This window comes from Xenopus laevis, chromosome 5L, assembly GCF_017654675.1.
Source record: "Xenopus laevis strain J_2021 chromosome 5L, Xenopus_laevis_v10.1, whole genome shotgun sequence".
NCBI classification, from domain to species: Eukaryota; Metazoa; Chordata; class Amphibia; order Anura; family Pipidae; genus Xenopus; species Xenopus laevis.
Window position 1 is genome coordinate 59,886,998 of NC_054379.1, and position 21,336 is coordinate 59,908,333.

At 40.7% G+C, this 21,336-nt stretch overlaps 1 protein-coding gene across 2 annotated transcripts in view; it reads right to left on the reverse strand.

The window, feature by feature from the left end:
* Positions 1-2,816: 2,816 nt before the first annotated feature.
* Positions 2,817-21,336, reverse strand: part of tarbp1.L (TAR (HIV-1) RNA binding protein 1 L homeolog) — a 100,504-nt gene continuing 81,984 nt past the window's right edge. For both annotated transcript variants that reach the window (XM_041562802.1, XM_041562801.1), the window contains exons 27-30: positions 16,027-16,218; positions 6,879-7,003; positions 5,749-5,885; positions 2,817-3,124 (exon numbers count right to left, since the gene is read on the reverse strand). In XM_041562802.1, the coding sequence (XP_041418736.1) occupies positions 2,956-3,124; positions 5,749-5,885; positions 6,879-7,003; positions 16,027-16,218 (623 nt within the window). In that variant the 3' untranslated portion in view covers positions 2,817-2,955. The remainder of the gene's footprint in view (positions 3,125-5,748; positions 5,886-6,878; positions 7,004-16,026; positions 16,219-21,336) is intronic.

Sequence of the window (21,336 nt, forward strand, 5' to 3'; positions counted from 1 at the left end):
AGGGGAACTGTTATTGTGTTAACAGATAACAGATAATAACCCAATGTTCTGTTGATAGGCTGCTGGGACAGAGGAGGGGAGTGGAAAGGAGCAGGTGATATCACTTTAACTTGCAGTTCAGCAGTAAAGAGTGACTGAGGGTACCTGGGAAACAAAGGACATGTCTAGCCCCACATCAAATTTCAAAATTAAATATAAAATAAATCTGTTTGCACTTTTGTATTAATTGATTTCAATGTAGAGTTCTGTGTTTTGATTAAAAAAAAAAAAAAAAAAGTTTTTCTGTGACAGAATCCCTTTAATCTAGTTTTAAATAAGCTACCTAAACTTTTTATTTTGCATGGGCCCTTACCAGTTTCCATTACTAATCATTGTGTTGCCCATATCCAATCATGAAAATATCCAACTTTAATCTTGTCAGGAACCAGGGGACCCCTGGGCGTTTTAGTGTTTGAGTAAGAACAAAGGATGAGGCTGAGCTGGGACACAGACAGTAGAAGTGCTTGGCATACAGAAAGGCAGGAAGCACGTTTTGGCACAAACTGTAGGCAGGTACACTGACTATTCAGTACAATTATTCAGGGTTAGATAACCCACCAGAGTTCCTTGATATCAGATTCTGGCATAGAGTTGAGTAGTCCCACACAATCCTTTGTTGCTTATAGCTTTTATTTAGAAATGATACATTATCAGCAATGTTATTCAGTTTAATGCAAAAAAAAAAAATGCAGCTTTCAGAGAGCTTTGAAATTTCAGCAATCTGGTTCCTATGGTCCAAATTATCCTAGCATCTAGGCATTGATTTGAATACAAGAATGGAATATGAATGGGAGATGGCTTGCATAGGAAGATGAGTAATACAAGTAGCAATAACAATACATTTGTAGCCTTAAAGAGCATTTATTTTTTAGATGGGGCTGATGACCACCATTTGAAAGCTGGAAAGAGGCAAAATAGCAAGGCAATTTACTCAAAAACTATAACATATAAATAATGGAGACCAATTGCAAAGTTACTAGTAATTATACATTCTATAACATACTAAGTTACCTCAAAGGTGAACCATCTCTTTAAAGTATAAAGCAAATTATCATTTATTAGCCATACCTTAACCCAACGCTACCTTAAATTAAACCTCTCTAAAACTGAAATGGTTCTCTTTCCTCCAACCAACACCAGTAACATCCCGGAAGTATCCATCATAGTTAACAATTCCACTATCACCCCCTCTCCCCAGGCCCGGTGCCTTGGGGTTATCCTAGATTCTGCCCTGTCATTCACTCCTCATATCCAGTCACTTATTAAATCATGTCACTTCCACCTAAGGAACATATCCAAAATACGATCATTTATCACCCAAGATGCTGCCAAAATTCTTATTCACTCTCTCATCATATCGTGTCTAGACTACTGTAACTCTCTTTTAATTGGCCTTCCTCTCCAGTCCATAATGAACACTGCTGTGAGGCTCATATACCTCAGCAACCGCTCCTCCTCTGCCACTCCATTCTGTCAATCCCTGCACTGGCATCCGTTACCTTTCAGAATCAAAATTAAATTAAGGACACTGACTTTCAAAGCACTTCATAACTCTGCCCCACCCTACATCTCTGAACTCATCTCTATATACTCACCCAATCGCTTACTACGCTCCTCTACTGACCTGCTACTCAACTCTTCTCTCATTACCTCCTCACATGCTCGCATTCAAGACTTTGCAAGGGCTGCACCCCTCCTCTGGAACTCTCTCCCACGGTCTGTCCGACTTTCTCCCAACCTTTCTGCTTTCAAGAAATCTCTGAAAACGCACTTCTTTCGAGAAGCCTACCCTCACTCTGCTTAACTACCAAACGCAACACCACATAGAATACCACATTTCTCACCCACTTAATTCGATCTTGCCCACTCCCACACCTTGTTTATTACCTTCCCTTTAGACTGTATTCCTATGCATAGGGCCTTCCTCACCTTTTTGTACCTGTATTGATTGTGATGTATGTAACTCCATTTGTTCTATGTATATAATTCATGTGATTTAGTTGTATAATCACATTTACTCTACAGTGCTATGCAATATGTTGGCGCTATATAAATACATGTTAATAATAATAGTGAAAGGTCATCAATAATACTGCACAATTGATACAAATTACATCCAAGCATGCTTCACAGATGCATGGTTATGGTTATGGCTGCAAATGCACATGCCTCGTGGCCCTATAAAACGACAGTCAGCGATCAGCAGGTTTCTTCATGGCCAACACCTTGGTTGCAAAGAAATTGGAAATAACCGCACACCCTACGTTCTCAAATCTCTCATCTTGGTGCTCAGTGATGGGGGAATCGGCAACCTCCAGTCAAACGTGTAGGAATATCACCGGCACACAAGGCATGCTAAGTTTAGCAGGGCAAGCCCTTGCAATTTTATTTAACGTATGATGCAATGTTTCAAAGGGGTGTGTCCCCGAAACGTTGCACCATACATTAAATAAAATTGCAAGGGCTTGCCCTGCTAAACGCATGCCTTGTGTGCCGGTGATATTCCTACACCATCTTGGTTGCATCATTCCCAGGCATGACAGCTGGTTCAGCAGTATACTAGGTTTATGATGCTTTAAACTTTTAATAATTTTTCCAGACTGCTTGAAGTTTAAACAATCCCAGGCCAAAACTGTACTTTGGCTAACAGATCTATGCACTATATACTGTTTGTACACTTGATTATTATTATTATTAACAAGTATTTATACAAGTACAGTGCAGTACAATGGAGGGATATACACATGAAATTTACAAATAATGACCGAAACAGGAGGTAAGTAAATGAAGATGTTTATTTCAATATTTAGTCATGCCTTTGTAAAAAATATTGAGCTTCCAAGTGAAGTACAAGTGATTTAATAGGGTAAATAAATAAAAAGTAAAATCCATTGATTTATTTTTTTCTGAAAAATACTATTTTCCACAATCTTTTTGCTTCAAGATTTGTTGTCTTGTATACTCCCAAATCAAAACTGCACCACTAACATGGACATTGAGTGACCTGATTATTCCTTGTTGTGGAATTTCTACACAAACATCAAGATGCTGTATTAGGTTAGCGGGAATTCCCTCTCGTTCATTTCTGAAACAAAAACACACCAAAAAATAACGTATACGTAATAAAAATAATAACGTATCTTTCCATAATTTTGTTCTTCACACCTTAAGGGGCATGTTTACTAACATTGGAGATAAATATCTGGAGAGATTTCTGAAGATGTTGCCCATGGCAACCAATCAGAAATTAGATTTAAACAGCCACCTATAATTCAGAAAATAAAAGCAGATATCTGATTGGTTGCTATGGGCAACATCACCAGAAATCTCTCCAGATATTTATCTCCAATGTTAGTAAACATGCTCCTAAGTCTACTAGAAAATCATGTAAATATTAACTAAACCCAATAGGCTGGTTATGCTTCCAGTAATGACTAATTAAGTCTTAGTTTGGATAAAGTACAAGGTACTGTTTTATTATTACAGTGATAAGGAAATCATTTTTTAAAATATGGATAATTTAATTATAATAGAGTCTATGGGAGACTGCCTTTCTGTAATTCGGAGCTTTCTGGATAATGGGTTTACGGATAACGGATCCCATACCTGTATTATGTTTGTGCTTGGGCATATTTTAGCCGCAGAAGACTTATTATACAGGTAGCTTCTTATGTGTTTATCATTTCTCTAAATATAAACTACCATATATACTCGAGTATAAGCCGAGTTTTTCAGCATCCAAAATGTGCTGAAAGTCTACCTCGGCTTATACTTGGGTCAGCGGGCAGTAGTTGAGATTGCAGTCACTTTTAATCATTCCTATACCAACAGTTCGCTTGGGGAGAGACTGCAATATCACACAGCGCCCTCTGTTGGTTATATGAAAGAATAACAGTGACTGCAATATCACACAGCACCCTCTGTTGGTTATATGAAAGAATAACAGTGCGCCCTCTTTGGTTATATGAAAGAATAACAGTGACTGCAATATCACACAGCGCCATCTGTTGGTTATATGAAAGAATAACAGTGACTGCAATATCACACAGCACCCTCTGTTGGTTATATGAAAGAATAACAACGTGACCTCTGTTGGTTATATGAAAGAATAACAGTGACTGCAATATCACACAGCGCCCTCTGTTGGTTATATGAAAGAATAACAGTGACTGCAATATCACACAGCGCCCTCTGTTGGTTATATGAAGGATTAACAGTGATGGCAATATCACACAGCGCCCTCTGTTGGTTATACGAAAGATTAATAGTGATGGCAATTCCACACAGCACCCTCTGCACATGGTAGTGGGACAGTGGGACAATGCACACAGTAATCCGTTTGGCAATTCTCTGTCACCATCAACTTTGCAAAGAAGTCCGGTTGATCGATGGGGGTCGCTTTGGCGGAATGTGCGCTGCTGGGAGACAGGGCTGTAGTTGTGTCTAGGCTTATACTAGAGTCAATAAGTGTTCCCAGTTTTCGTAGGTAAAATTAGGTACCTTGGCTTATACTCGGGTCGGCTTATACTCGAGTATATACGGTACTTTATAAATTAGACCATTTGTGGACTGAAACATGATGGGAAGGTTTCCGTTTAAAAACTAAACTGAATATGCTACAGATAATTTATTTTATTGGATTAAGTATGATTAATTTAAAGGATCTAATACAATGAGCTTAGGCTCCCTGCTTAGCAGCCACTTGTTAATTATAGTCTTAATTTAATATGATAAACAGCGTTAACCAGTCCACTGGGAAATTTCAACCTGCCTAGTCATGTTACTGAAAAGCAGATGTTACATAACGGTTTGCTTGCTACTTATGGGTATTTGGAGGGTTAAGAGGCAATGAATGAGAAATGAGCCACAGAAGTGTGACTGATATATAGACCAGTAAAAATTAGAAACTCAGTAAATAAATTGAATTGAAAACGTGGTATATTGCAGTATCACAAGGATGGTGTATGAATGACTCCATACAGATATGGTTCACAGGCAGTAGTGCTGTTTTTCACACCTGCCAGCTTGAAAGCACAAACAGCTCATTAGATGGCTTCTAAAATGTTTAAAAAAGAAGAGGCATCTTCACCGTTTGTGCTGCTGCACCACAAAACAACAACAAATAATATTTCAAATCCAACATATTGTTTTTTAGGGTAAAGTCTCCTTTAACTTATAGCCTTGCTTTCTCTGTCTGTGAGGGGCAAAACCTATCATTGTTGGTTTTAAGGTAGGGCAATCTGTGTAGCATCAGACGTGAATACCTTCTGCATTAAGAGGGGTTTTTAAATTTAATGTCTTTATTATGAAGGGCTCTTTGGTTCCTTATAGCCCACCTCATCCTAAATGTGATTATTTTTTACCCAAACTTTAATTACACCCATATAAAAAAATAAACTAACCATGAATCTAACATGCTCTCTGGTAGGCTATTTCAATGTTATCAATTAAAACTAAATGAGCACTATTAAAAACTGAAGTAGTTATTAAAAATAACATTGTAATGAATAAAGAACTGTTACATCAGGCTTGAAAATGCAAGAGGCAGAACATAACAATTTACTGTTTGTGCCATTGGCCCTATGCTAAACTACAACACCTTCTGCCTTACCTAAATCATAAGCAAAAGTCTGAGAATACAGACATACAGGAAAAACAAAATGCCTTTCAAAACAATAAAAGAATGAAAGGAGCTTGTTAACAACTTACCCAAGTAACAACAAGGACTTCTCTGGAAAACAATACTCTGTAAGATCAAAACTTTTTGCTGTTTGCTCTACTCCAATTATGGTGTATCCATTGTTTTTTTTAAGTTGCAAATAGTCTAGAAGCTGAGTTGGTTTAACCTGAAATTCAAATCACACACAAAATCAATAGTAATCATGTTTTTTCATAAATTGTACAGTTTTAAAAATGCCATGCCATTATTTGAGTGTAACATGATGATTATGTACAGGCAGAAACCAGGACTTAGCATATTTCTGTACTCATAGGCTGAATAACAGCTTGTGTACCGAGCACCCAACACAAAGAATGCTGGTTGACTTTGGTATCACATTGTAGGACCTATGCCACTAGCCTTTATGTACCTATTAATCAGCTGGTTCAATATTTTACTGTAATATATTCACTTAAACATGTATTTCATCTGAAATCATTGGGATCTGGGGTTTCGGTAAGTGTATACAATAGATTGACTACAAGCTACTAAAAAATGTTTAAACATTAAAAATACCAAAAAAGAGTTGATTTGCCATGAACCTGGCTTTATGATGTAATAATAATAATGTAAACAATTAATAACTCTGTTTAAAGCACCTTATTTCAAAGCAAAGTATTATATTTATGAACAATAAATTCCATAATGACATACTTTTCACACCTAGGCACAAATAAAATTGATAAACAAACAACTGCAATCCCTATGGTAAAATTTAATAACCTATAAGAACAGAATAGAATTTATGCAGCTTAATTTTTTTTATAACCAAATGTTGAAAGAAAGTTTATTCTAAATAAATGTGTAAAAGTGAAAGCAGGCACTCAGGTAGTTCTCTCCAAAAACTAGCAGTTTGGGTGCAGTCCTTTGGGTCCAAAAGCTCTAGGTATAATTGACCATTATGTCAAATAAAAGCCACCATTGTCTCTCACTTCATATCCCGACACAACAGAGCACCCATTCCGGGGTGGAGTGTGTAAACTAGCAGAAAAGCAACACCTCTGCATGACCAAAGACATAATTGGCTTAAAAACAATTAAAAACAAAAATGAACTGCAATCTGTAGTCCATTTAGAGCTCAGGTGCCCATACACTTGAGTGGCATAGTCTTAATACTTACCTCTGTAAGTGGAAGCCACTGTTCAGCAGTTACACTGAGATACTGAAACTGTTTATCATTAACATGGTGAAGACTGTCAACAACTAATGCAGAAGCTCCAAATATTTCACAAGTGCGACATAGACCTGGAACCAAGTAGAATAAATAGGTAGATGTTGAGCATAAGCCTCACTAAATTACAGGAAAAAATATGGCATGTGTTGATAGCTGATCTTAACATATTTTATCAGTAAACCGTTAATGTTATCTACTTTTCAATCCATAAAAATTTTTTTTCTACCTTTCCTTATTTTTAGAGCTTGTAGACAAAACATTAAATGTTAATCTCCCTCCGGGCCAATGGACAGGACATTCCCTCCAAAAAGTTAAAAGGGACAGCCCCTCCCCTCCTCACCTGTCTTGGCTGTAACGCTTGTCCAATAAGTTGGGAATTCCATGGTGATTGCTGCCATGGAAGGTGACCAGGAAAAAGAAATTACGGTGAGTAATAAATATTTCCTGTTTTCCTAGTCACCCATGGCATGCATTCACCAATGGGAACTTCTAACGCTAATAACAGGGAGGGACCACCACACAAGTTTGCCATGAAACACAAATATGCTTTATTCATCAAAGTGCACAATTGACTGCAGAACTTTTCTCCCAAATCTAGCTTTTTGGGAAGCAAGGACATCCAGTCTATAATGTTTTATAAGTGTTAACTGAAGACCATCTTGCCGATATAGAAATTACATCTGGCGATGCTTTGGCTTCCGTCACCCAGGAACTTGCCAGTGCTCTCATAGAGTGGGCTTTTAACCCCTGGGAAACCTTCCTGCCTGCTGCATTGTAAGCTTTTGCAATGGCTGCCACAATCCATGAGCTTAACGTTTTCTTTGAAGGAGCTTGAGCCTTTCCTGAATCCACAGGGAACCACAAACAGTCGGTCTGATTTCCTCCAAGTACGTGTTCTTTCCAAGTATATTGTTATTGCTCTGACTAAATCTAACTTATGCCAACCAACTTCTTTATCTGTCTTAGGAGATGATTAGAATGAAGGAAGTACCGCCTCCAGATCCATGTGAAATTTGGAGCCTATTTTTGGCAGAAACATAAAGGCAGGTCACAGGACCAGCTTGTCTTTAAAAATTGTTGTAAAAGACTCAGAAGCGCACAATGCAGACAAGCTCTGCAACTCGACAAGCTGAGGTAACTGCTACCAACAGAATAACATTCAGGGTGAGATTCCACAATGAGATTTTCCGCAGTGGTTCAAATGGAGCTTGTGTTAAAGCGTGTAAAAGAAGATCCAATGGAGGAGACACTTTCTTTATGCATGGTCTTACTCTCATCAGGAGGTCCCCCGTAGGCTAAAACTGCAATTTGGCAGGTTTTAGATGGCAAATAGTCGAAGATTAATTTTTAAAGAGACAATACATGATAAATTTTCGATATTTGAATTTATGAATTTTTTTCAAATTCAAATCGAATTTGGACTATTCCCTATTCAAAGTACACAAAAAATAGCTCGAAATTCAAATTTTTTCCATTCAAAATTTCACCTTGACCTTTGATAACTCTGCCCCTTAAGAGTGCTCAGATGGAGACCTCCTAGATGACCCGGCTGTAGTACATCTAGGATCTTGACCTGCAGCAGTTGTAAATTGCACAAATTTGTCCCAAATTTTCTAGTACTGTTTTTAGGTTGAATTTAATAGAAATTCTATGACTTACCCTTCTAAATTCAGCCTAATAAGCCTCTCCCGTTCAACCTCCAGGACATCAAGGAGAGGCAATTTTCCTCCTGGCACTGACACATACCCTGGGTCAACCACCCTGGAAATCTTGGAATTCTCAATGTATTCTGCAGGGTCAACCTGCGAAGCAGTGGAAACTATGGCCTTCTTGGCCAACAGGGGATCACAACTATTACTTCCGCTGCCTCCCGATCCATCTTCTTCAGCACCCTCCATATGAGAGGAATTGTGGGAAAGACATAAATCAACCCCCCGGACCAGTCTTGCCTCAGGCCATCCACTGCAGCTGCCCCTCTGCATGGGTGTCTTGAAAAGAATCTTTTGCATTTTATGTTCTTTATGGATGCCATGGCGTCTACCTCTGGAAAACCCCATGTGTTTACTAGAGACTGAAAAATGTCTTTGTGGAGACTCCATTCTCCCGGATTTATCGTGACTCGACTTAAGAAGTCTGCTTTTATATTTTCTGTACCTTGCAAATGCACAGCTGTTTCCAACGATTCTTCTGCCCAACGGAAAATTTTACTTGCTTCCTCCAGCAATGTCCAGCTTCTGGTGCCTCCATGTTTTTGAACGTAAGCCACTGCTGTAATGTTGTCTGAAATGACCATTATATTCTTTCCCAAAAGCAAAGAGAGCTTCTTTTATAGCCTTTAGCTCCAGGATGTTTGATGATACCTCCTTCATTCTCAAAGATCCTTGTACAAATTGATCTTCTAAATGGGCTCTTCAACCTACAACTGATGCATCAGTTGTCAGGATAGTCCACTCTGGTTCTTCCAGATACATACCTTTTGCCAGATATTCTTGCATGTACCACCATCTTAACTTTTCCTTTAGTTTTTGAGACTTCAACTTCTTGTGTAGTTTTAGTTGAGGACTCTTTACTTTCCTTAACACAAAATTTTGATGGCTTCTTGAATGTCACCATGGCCATTTTACTACGTGGTTGGTTGAGGACATTAACCCCAGAATCTTCAGGCAATGCCCCACTGTCACTATAGACTGGCTCTTGAAATCCTTCACAGCCTCGAACAACCTTCTGTTGCTTTTCTATTGGAAAAAAATATGCCTCCAAGAATGTCAGTGACCTTGTTGGTGACAGATTGCTTTTTTCTAAATTGATTATCCATTCGTGACTTTGAAGAAACTCTACCACCCTTCTCGTGTGGTGTTCTGCTTCCTCCTTTGAACTTACTATCACCAGGATGTTGTCCAAATAGTGATAGACCGCAATACCCTTTTTTCCTAACTCTGCTAAGAGAGAAATGAGGATCTTTGTAAATACTCTTGGAGATTGGGACAGACCAAAGGGAATATACCTTGCCTACTGCGAATCATAGATACTTTCTGTACTCTAGGCAGATAGGTACGTGGAAGTAGGCATCTTTCAGATCTGTATTTGTAAGCCGGTCTCCAATTGATATGGCCTGAATGATTGACCCCAATGACTCGAAACTTGCCAAACAGTCAACTTTTGACTTTCTTCCGAATTCCTGAATGATGACACTAGATGGTGATCTCCCCATGATACTGTTGCGAATTGCAGCCGGAACCCACTTCGGATTGTGTTGCACACCCAGCAATCCTGTATGCTTGTGGCCAAGACTTGAATAAAGAGGGATAGCCTTCCTCCAACTCTCATCTGAGGAACTACATGAGGATTGTCTCATATATTCTCTGCCAGGTCTGTACTGTCTTGATGACCTAAAAGGCCTTTCTTTATCTCTGGAGAATGGAGGATCAAATCTCCCTCTTGTATTCTTCCTTTCTTGTGGAAAAAAACACACTTTTCCCTCCAGAGACTTTCTTAATGATTGTATCCAACTTTTCCCCAAAGAGTATCTCTCCCTCAAAGGGATTTTGGCACAAATTGGCTTTTGAAGCAGCATCTGCAGCACACAGTTTCAACCACAAGGCCCTCCTTGCTGCCACTGATAGTGGCATGTTTCTTGCCATAAAATGCACTAAATCGATAGAAGCTCCTGATGTAAAGTCAGTAGCCATTTTGCAATCTGACAGCATTTCTAATAATTTTGGCCTCTTCACATCTGAAGAAATCACTTCCTCTATATCTGCAAGCCCCACCTTCAATGCTCTGGAGGCTGAAGTAAGTGCTACCACTGGCCTACATGCAGCTCCTGCTGCACCCTATGACTTCAAGTTAAATTCAATCCTCTTTTGCATTGGTCCCTTAAAGACTGTTGCATCATCCACAGAAAATGTCGTTCTTCTAGCAAGTCTCTCCACTGCAGCATCTACTTTGGGTGTGGCATCCCAGAATTTTGCATTTTTCATCTTCAAATGGATATTTCTTTAGAAATCCCCCTGTCTGTCGGAGGCCTTTTTTTCCCATTCTGCTGTGACTAATTCTTTAATAGACGCATGCACTGGAAAGCACACTGACCTTTTCTTAACCAAAGGAAAAAGTGTCAACTGAAGAAAATTTAGAGGCTCCCATGGGAAAAGTAAGGATCTGTCCTACTGCTTCAATTAATGGCTCTATCAAAGCCAAATCAAAGTTTGATTCCTCATCTGTATCAATTTCTCCTTCTTTGAGCCCAATGGATGGAGCCATCCGACAGTTCACCCTCAGAGACTTCAGACTAAGAATCAGTCTGCTTTGAATGAGCCAGCCTTGGTCTCTTCTTGGCAGTTGCTACCTCCTGAAAACCTTGCACCACTGCCTGTTTTATAACAGCTGCTAGGAATTCTGAAATGCTTGTATTCCTGCTGTTCCAGACTCTTCCTGGCTTTGCACCACAGGTTCTGCCTACTCCGGTGTTTTATCCTTTTTTTCAGAGGCAGGATGGCTGTATAATAACAATCACACTCTTTTTAGAATATTTTCTCACCTTTTCCCTTTGGGGTGTGGTGGTTTGCCCGGCATCACAGGAGTGCTGCATAAACAATATTTATTTGTCAGACTTGCCCTCTAGGATATATGGTAAAAAGTAGGGATGCACCGAATCCCGGATTCGGTTCGTGATTCAGCCTTTTTCAGCAGGATTTCCAAATCCTTCTGCCCGGCCGAACCGAATCCGAATTTGCATATGCAAATTAGGGGCGGGGAGGGAAATTGCATGACTTTTTGTCAGAAAACAAGGAAGTAAATTTTTTTCCCCCTTCATACCCCTAATTTGCATATGCATTTTCGTGAAGTGGATTCGGTGCATCCCTAGTAAAAAGAGACCACTCACTCACATACGTGATTGCTGCAAATCACACATGAAAACGTGATGTTCTATTCCAGCATAATGTGCATCAGTTGCCTATTAGTGATCCGGAATTATTTCCCATACATGTTCCATGCCTGCATGCCACGTATTACACGTTTTGGCGCCAAATCACCACCTCTACGGTGTCTAGTGCGCACTTCCAAAATGGTGGAATCCCTACTTCCGGTTTCCATATTATACTACACCGAACGGGGCTTAACAATCCTGCTGCAGAGGCAACCGCTCCCTTCCTGTACTTCCAGGATGACCGAGCGGCTTCCCTCCACCTTACATTGCAGCTCAGTCTTCTAAGCTGCACTGGCTGAAGACCCGTTTCCCGTGACGTCATCATGCGGCACCTAGACAGCTCCTTGCATATTGTGCCAGCGCCTCCTGCCGCGTTGCCTACCTAACCCTTTAGTGGGTTAGTTCTCGGGCCCTCCTTGGCTAACCCCTTCCTCGGGAGCCTACAGACTTCCATCAGAAGAGGGGAAAAGGAGAAAGAGAGACAACCCCCCCTTCAAGCTGGGAATACATGCTACAACATGCTCCGGACAGGACAGGTGAGGAGGGGATGTCCCTTTTAACTTTTTGGAGGGAGGTCCTGTCCATTGGCCCGGAGGGAGATTAACCCATTGGTCAATGCATGCTATGGGTGACTAGGAACACCTGATATTTTGTTAAGTCTACTATTACATGAATGAAGCCTGAGTGGAAAATGAGTCTGCTTTGCATAAATTCTGTGCACAACCCACCATGGTAAGCAGAGTCCCAGAATCATCACATGGAACCAGGTGAGGAAGAGAAAGTGGAGAAATGATCTCTGCGCATCAACGGCAGACTTTACTGTGTCCTCTCAAAAGGAAGAATCATGCATGTATGTTTTTGTTTATATATCGCTACTTATGTACACAGCACTGTACAGTAGAACATTAAATTAAAAAAAAGGGGTCTATAAATACCTATATGTATATAAATATTTTGTTTTGGCAGTTTTAGTGTTTATGCAACTTTTTAACATAAGCCCAACTGAATGAACTTAGGAAGGGGGGTATTATTTTCCTTCACAATTTGTGGATGCATTCATTACTGTTGGCTTTAATCAAGTTTACATTTTTTGGAGTTCTATGTTACATGGTCGGGTCTGTACAAACTTATACAGAGAACTGGCAGGTGTGGAAGGTTAGATTTCTATCCCCTTACAGCAGCAATTCACTTCCTTCCTTTTTATCTGTTCAGTTGTTTAAGATAGTACAGGTATGGGACCTGTTATCCAGAATGCTCGGGACCTGGGGTTTTCCAGATAACGGCTCTTCCATAATTTGGATCTTCATACCTTATGTCTACTAGAAAATTAACCCAATAGGCTGGTGTTGCTTAGAATAAGGATTAATTATATCTTTTATTTATATCTTAGTTTTGATCAAGTAAAAGCTACTGTGTTATTATTACTGAGCAAAAAGGAAATCATTTAAAAAAAATTTGGATTATTTGGATAAAATTAAGTCTATAGGAGAAGGCTTTTCCGTAATTCTGAGCTTTCTGGATAACGTGTTAAAGTGTTCTTTCATTCTTTTCATGTTGGACTTTTATTAAAAAACTTTTGTATTTGCGCAGCAAATTGTTTTTTTTGTCACTGTAATTTGCACTAAACTTAACTTAAAATTCTTTAAGCTGTTCTTTACTTCTTTAGGTTAAATCCTCCAGTTAGACCTTAAATCTATGTTCATTTTTATCTCTAATGTAACTCTTAATTTCTTCTTTTTACTGTAAATTCTTACAAGCAATTCCCTGTATGTCATACTTTGTCTGATTGTATGTGACTAATAAAATTTGAATCTGAACATTGGATTGCACTTTTACGCTGAAAAGGATCAACATGAACTCTTTATTTGACAATGGACTGATTGTTTTCACTAATGAACTTTAATGAGCCAAATTTAAATGTCTCTTATAAGTGGCTAGGCTTGCAAAAAGTCCCCCTCCTAGCAGTGGCTACCTTACATCACTAATTGGTGGGTGGAGTTTACAGTTTAAATGGATGCTAGTATGTGGATTTTGGTTGCATTTGAAAAAAGAGAGGTCGCTCTAAAAGTAGTGTCAATAAAAGCACGCTTAATTTGCAGCAATCATCTGCGTTTGACCTATTCTTACAAATTACAAACTTTGACTGAGCTATTTTATGTTGTTTTACCATTTCTATGAAGTTTGAACCATAATTTGTGAATTGTGAATGTGAACGACCCTTTTAAAGAAGAACAAAACCATCCCTCCGCCCCCTCCATTGACTCCCCTTCCATATCACTCATTATTGTCAAAAGTATTCCTATGTTTATACCTGCTATAAAAATACACATTCACAGAAGGGTTGGCAAGCGCTTTCAGAGCAAAGACAGTGATATAATTAGCATACATCAGGGGGGACAGGGAAGAGGGTGGTCCTGGGCGGCCAAGGATTTACTGCAGTGCTGTCCAACTGGCGGCCTGCTACCCCCCCTTGTGTGGCCCCCCACATAAAAGTCTGCCTGCTTACCTTGTGTTAGCTTTAAAATGTATCGCTACAGAGATTAACTGGCTCCTGCATTGCTCACACATGTAATCATATGAAGGGGTACCAATACTGTATGCAGTATATCTTAGAGTGGTCCTGATAAGGTTTCCCTGTCTCCTGCACTGTGCCATACTGCCTGCCCTATGCTCCTTGTGTGTGCCATACTCTGCCTGCCCTATGCTCCCTGTGTGTGCCATACTCTGCCTGCCCTATGCTGCCTGTGTGTGTCATACTCTGCCTGTCCCACTCTCCATGTGTGTGCCATACTATGCCTACCCTATGCTCCATGCGTGTGCCATACTCGGCCTGCCCTACGCTCCCTATGTGTGTGCCATACTCTGCCTGCCCTATGTGTATCATACTCTGCCATACTTTGCCTGTTCCACTCTGCCTGAGTGTACCATACTCTGCCTGCCCCATGCTCCCTGTGTGTGTCATACTCTGCCTGCCCTATGCTCCCTATGTGTATCATACTCTGCCATACTTTGCCTGTCCCACTCTGCCTCTGTGTACCATACTCTGCCTGCCCCATGCTCCCTGTGTGTGCTATACTCCGCCTGCTCTATGCTCCCTGCGTGTGTCGTATTCTGCCTGTCCTATGGGCCCTGTGTGTGTACCATACTCTGCCTTCCCTATGTTTCCTGTGTATGCCATACTCTGCCTGTGGAACATAAGCCTGGTAGGGGTTTGTTAGGATTTGAAATTGTTGTTAGGGGCCCCTAAGGTATTTAATCATATGCTGGCGAGGGGGAGGGGTGCTGTGTTATCCACAGGGGGAAGATGAGGCATATGGATTTCAGCATACAGTGCATGTATTAATATGACTTAACTTTTTTCATATATGAGTGTTGTTATATCCCTGCAGTGAGCACCAAACATTTGGTTTTTTGGTGTGCTACCAAATGTGGATATGGTCTTGTTGTAACATGGGGGTGGTTTATAGTGGGTGTGGCTTAAAACAGGGAGTGGTTAACACTGGCTTCCATTATCTGCCCTCCACCATGTAGGCCAGAAAAATTCTGGCCCTCTGTACCAAAGAAGTTGGACAGCACTGGTCTACAGTATACTCACAGCTTGCATGGGTGGGAGCCAATGGGTCACAAACATAGGACTATCCCAAAAAGCTCTTTGATTGAAGGTAGGAAATACAGAATGGATCATCCAGTATTCAGTTTGTCTCAATGTAAGTTAGGGATAGTGAAGATATGAAAAGAATGACTAGGAAATGTTACCCTATCAACAAACAAGGAACAAATGGATTTAGCATTGTTCTCTGAGGCCCCCATTTTGTCTTAGTGATATGCTTTAGTTTTCAAAACTGCCTAAAAAAGATTAGCAGTATGCTAAACTGATGACATCACAGGTCCTGACTTACTGTAACAAATCAGAGTTGTTTACACCTGATGGGCCCAGGAGTTCTTTTATTGGATTGGTAGCTACTTCTAGAGGTCCTATCTTGTTCTAAATAAGAACAGCTATGTTTTAACACTGTAAAGGAACCATCTGCTTGTGTGAGGAAATTGAACTAGGCATGTAAAGAAACAAGGACCACAAAAGTTAGAGGGCAGGAAAATGATTTGTTGGAAATCACCATGGTTCCATTTGCTAACACAGTCATTTTGCTGCTAGGACTTTATACTTACCTCCTAAATTTGTGGGTTTATCAATAAGAGATGCTACAACAATAAGACTTCCATTTGATTTCCCAAGCTTGGCAGCACGATTCTGAACAGCCATTTCTAAATCAAAATCTGGGATACTATTTTTCCAGGGAATGATCTTTTTCTGAATATCTGTCCATTCAGTCTCATTGATTGTGTCACACAAATCACTGCCTGTAAAAAACACAACTGCATTTAATATGCATTTACTCTGTTATTCTTGATGTCAATCCATTATGTACATTGATAAACACATTCCTCTTTTATTGGTCTAATAAAACTAAGTGTTTTATAAAGGTAGTTTTGTAGCAAAAATGCAGCAAGCTTGCAGGTGCCCCATATAAACCTCAAGGTCATTTGACCAATGTGTGACTTGGGGTTTGCCTATATATTTATAAGTTAGTTAACATAAGTATATTTCCATACCAAGTACTACCTGACGTGAAAAATAATCATTTAGATAATTTCTATGCTACATAGAGAAAAAGATCCTTGACTTGTACACAAGCCCATCAGCATTTAGATGCAAATTTTTGCATTAGAGTACTTAGCACTTAAATATCGCAAATTTGATATTTCAGTTTTATAGCAAAAAATATAATTGTGTTAAATACTCGAATTTGAAAGGGTGGTTCACCTTAAAGTTAACTTTTAGTATGTTGTAGAATGGCTAATTCTAAACAACCATTCAATTGGCCTTAATATATATATATATATATATATAATCCAGTTGAAGTAGGAACGCACAACCAAAAGGGTAATCCAAATGCTGGGTGCCAGGCCGTAAAACTTTTACAAACATCTCCATAGTGGACAGCACTCCATAATCAATCAGACTAAGTCAAGCATTAAATCTTTGAAAGGTTTATTGGTGGACCAACGTTTCAATTCCGCACAGGAATCTTCGTCAGGGTGAGAACAGTGCCACAAACACAGACAGCCATTTTAAGAAGAAAATGGCGCCAAATACTTGTTGCTATGGTGCCTAGCAACCATGTGTGGGAAAAAAGAAGGTGTAAAGTGCAAGGGAAAGAATACACGCAAAGACATACAGTCCCCCTTACCTACTGATACATGCGCATCGTGCCAGCTGAAGTCGTGTAGGTCCGGCCAAATCAGGGGGTCTGCACTGCCAAACCTGCTCGTGTTGGGCCATAGCAGCGGTGAAGCGGCAAACCGGAAGTCGCTGGCAGGCTCCGTGATCCTAGCGCTTCAGCTGTTGCTAGGCAACCTCAGCGGCTTGTTGTCACGCACGCTCTCCACAGCCGGTGATCGCGTACCCGCGTCTGGAGCGCAGGCATCGCAAACCGGCTGCTGTTGGCTGCGGCTGTTCAAGCGCAAGGGGACATTAAAGGAGGCATATCGGACAAATAGCCAGCACACCAAAGGTGTGCTGGCACGCATCCGGGAGCCACAATTTTAGCCAGGTGCCGGACAGAGCTAGAAGTGCTGTTCGCTGTACTGTTCACGTCATCCTGCTTACTTCACTTACCATGCCCAGAGCTCAGTCCCGCATATTGTGTCAGAACTATTTAGGCCAAAGAGTCAATCATAGATAAATGTAGGGTACTCCTGCTACCCACGGTTCGTAAGGCACATCTTGGGTGCATCTGCTACCCAATATTGGAAGGGGGACTTTGGTAGCGTTTTCAAATGCGTGGAGTAAAGAGAAAGGATAAAAGCAAAGTCTGTGTGAGGAGCAGACAAGTAACCAGGAAAGGTAGACAGAAAGTATCGAGATAAAAGGAGAGGAGATAAGGCAAAAATATAAGGCAACTATATGTGACATATGCATTATCATGAGCCTATATATGAACTAGTTAGTAGGAGCCCCAGATATCACGAGGAGACAGCAGGGAAGCCAAATAATTGCATACAATATACAAAGGGGTGCATACAGAAAGGGCCATTAGTCAATCATAGAAAGCATCCCAGAGGCAGAGTTTCATTGAGCCCACGAGGGGCCACAGTGTCAAGTTTGTAAATCCATCTGGACTCTAGTCTCAGAAGTGACAGATCGCGGTTGCCCCCTCTATCCAGGGGGGGTTGAAAGTCAATAGCCATACATCTAAAGGATGGTAACGGGTGTCTCTTTAACATGAAGTGTTTTGCCACAGGTTGTAGGGCTTTTTCTTCCTTTAGAGCTTTGCTAATAGCAGATCTATGATTTGCCATGCGTTCTTTTAAGGTAGTACTGGTTTTCCCTACGTAGTATAAACCGCAGGGACAAGTAATGATATATACCACAAATGTAGATGTGCAGCTGAGTCTATATGCAATTTTCAACCTTTTCCCCGTGTGTGGATGGGGGAAATCAGGGCCCGTGAGGAGACTCCTGCATGTGACGCAATCTGGGCATTTGTAGCAACCTGTTTTTTTCTGTGTATTCAGCCAGTTAGTGTCTGTATTAGTAGACTTCACAAAATCTGTACGAACCAGCAGGTCTCTAAGGCTTCTATCCCTTCTATAACCGGTGATTGGTTTAGGCACCTGGTGGAGGGAGAGGGATTCATCCAGGCTGAGCATTGGCCAGTGTTTGGCCACACTTGTTGTCAGAACTTGTGAAGCTTTAGAGTACGTTGTGCTGAAAATCAATGGATCAGTCAGGTTATTGGAAGTGTCTTTCTTTGTTAGTAGGTCCCCCTGTGTATGTTGAAGGGCCCTTTCAAGTTGTTGGTATAGTATGTTTACTTGGTAGCCTCTCTCCAAAAATCTGTCAAACATCTCCTTCAGTTGTGTAGTAGCCATCTCACGTGAGCTGTTATTTCTTATTACTCGAAGGAATTGTGAGTAGGGAATCCCCCTAATGGTGGCAGGAGGGTGGTTGCTGGTAGCATGCAGAATGGTGTTACGATCTGTGCTTTTCCTAAATAGTCTCGTGCCGATCTTAGAGTTCTCCAGAAATATGTTTAAGTCAAGGAAATCAATACTAGATTTGTTAAAGTTCATTGTTAGTTTAATTGGAGTGTCCAGTCTGTTCAGATTCTGATGGAACCCCAGTAGGGACTCTTCTGATTCCGTCCAAATAAAGAATAGGTCATCGATATATCGAAAGTAAGTAAGTATGGAGTTTCCCAGTAGGGGGGTGATGTGACTGGATTCAAACTCTAGCATGAAGAGGTTGGCATAGGAGGGTGCCAATGCGCTCCCCATCGCGGTTCCTGACACCTGGAGAAAAAAAAATATGTTTCAAAACGAAAAAAATTCCTTGTCAATGTTAGTTCTAATAGTTGTAGAAGGAGTTCGATAGGCGGTGTTGGAGGAGGTGAAGTCAGCAGAGCTTGCCTGCATGCCCATATGCCCTGTTCGTGCGGGATTACTGTATAAAGACTGCTGACATCCATGGTGACCAGTAAACTGTTCAAGGGGATATTTGGTAGTTCTCCTAGTCTCCTGATCACATGGCTGGAGTCCTGTGTGTAGGAAGGCATGCGCTGTACAAATGGCTGGAGAAAATGGTCAATGTAGTTCGCAACTGGTTGATACAGAGAGCCTATGGCAGAGATGATGGGTCTGCCTGGGGGAGAAGAGAGAGATTTGTGTACCTTAGGTAGAGTGTAAATAATGGGTGTTCGTGGAAACTCAGTGGTCAGGAACTTCAGTGTGTTTTGATCCACCCAGCCAGCATTATTTGCTAAACATAGAATTACGTCCAATTCTTTTTTAAACTTGGAAGTAGGGTCCTCCTGTAGAAGTTTATAGGTTTTGGCATCAGCCAATTGTGCAAGGAGTTCTTTCTTGTAGAATGTATAGTCTAATAGGACGATTGCCCCTCCCTTGTCTGCTGGGCGTATCACAAGGTCGTTGTCACTTTTAAGTGATTTGATGGCTTCGCGTTCCGATGTGGTGAGGTTGTTGAAGATGTGGGAATTAGCCGTCATGTTTCTGACGTCCCTATTCAATATGTTTCCAAAGGTTCTGATCGAAGCGGCGTATTTGTGGGTTCAAAAGTACTTTTATTTTTAAAGACAGGTCTAGTATGTAGAGGCGAGTCTCTGAAATGTTCCTTAAGTTTAAGTTTCCTTTGGAATTTATGGACATCGATCAACATATCCAGGGTGTTAGGTCTATTGCTGGGAACAAATGATAGACCTTTGGACAGTAAAGAGGTTTCACCTGGTGTGAGTAGATGTTTGCCAAGATTAAATATCACGTTCTCTTGTTCCTTGGGGGCTTTCCTCTTGGATTTGCGTCCACCACGTCTGGTATGACCCTGTCTCCTCCTTCTCCTTCTTTTGTTAGCCTGGCCCTTGTCTTCACCCCTAAAAAAGGCTTTGCTGACTGTTTGTCTGTACCTGTGTCAGAGTCGGTGGATTGGTCCGAGCTGTCGATAGTGTGGAGTGACCTGGGCAGGCGTCTTCTCCTTAGGGGACCCCTATAGTTGTCTGATCTCAATCCCAATAGCCACCCATATACTCTTTTGGCCTTATAGTCCTCCGACACCTTTTTCAATTTGCTCTGTTTGAAGTTAGTAAGATCTTGCAGGTATTTATCAGCTACTCCTTTTAGCTTGCCGAGCCAGTCCGTCACACTATCTGTTTTTAACGATTCCAGATGTTGTTCTTCAAGTCTCTCAATTTCTGTTCTGGTGGCTGCAAGTTCTTTACCAACTTGGTCAACGACAAGCAAGATTAGGTCGAATGAGCATCTATTAAGGATCCCGCACCATTTGCCACAGAATTCTGGGTTGTTACGTCCAAGTGTAGGGATGTTATTAATACGGAATCCACGGGGTATCAATCTCTGTCGATGGTAATTTGAAAGATAGATGCCATGTAGTTTCAAATCGATTTCCTTCTTTCTCAAGTTTAGGATCTCATGATGTATATCGATACTAGATTTGTTTACTGTCAAGTCCAGGGGAGTTTCGGTGAACAATATCCTATCTGCGTCCCTTGTGGTGAAAGCGAAGTCCAAACTGGTGTCAATATCAAATACAAATTGAGATGAGTCTTCTGCCATCACTTCTGTCAACCAAGCCAATTGTATATATTGGGTGGATATGTTCAATAAGTAAAGCCCCGTCTCCTGGTAGATCTTAGTGCTGTAGTCTGCTAGCTTCTCAAAAAAATAAACCTTAGTGTTTAAGAGTCCATCAAGATACAATCTATAGTCCGGAAGTGGCTAGAAATCCCACTTCCAATTGCAAGAAGTCTGGGTGCGAGCCAAGAAGAAAAAACCCAGACCTGGGTAATTTCAGATAATCCAGTTGAAGTAGGAACGCACAACCAAAAGGGTAATCCAAATGCTGGGTGCCAGGCCGTAAAACTTTTACAAACATCTCCATAGTGG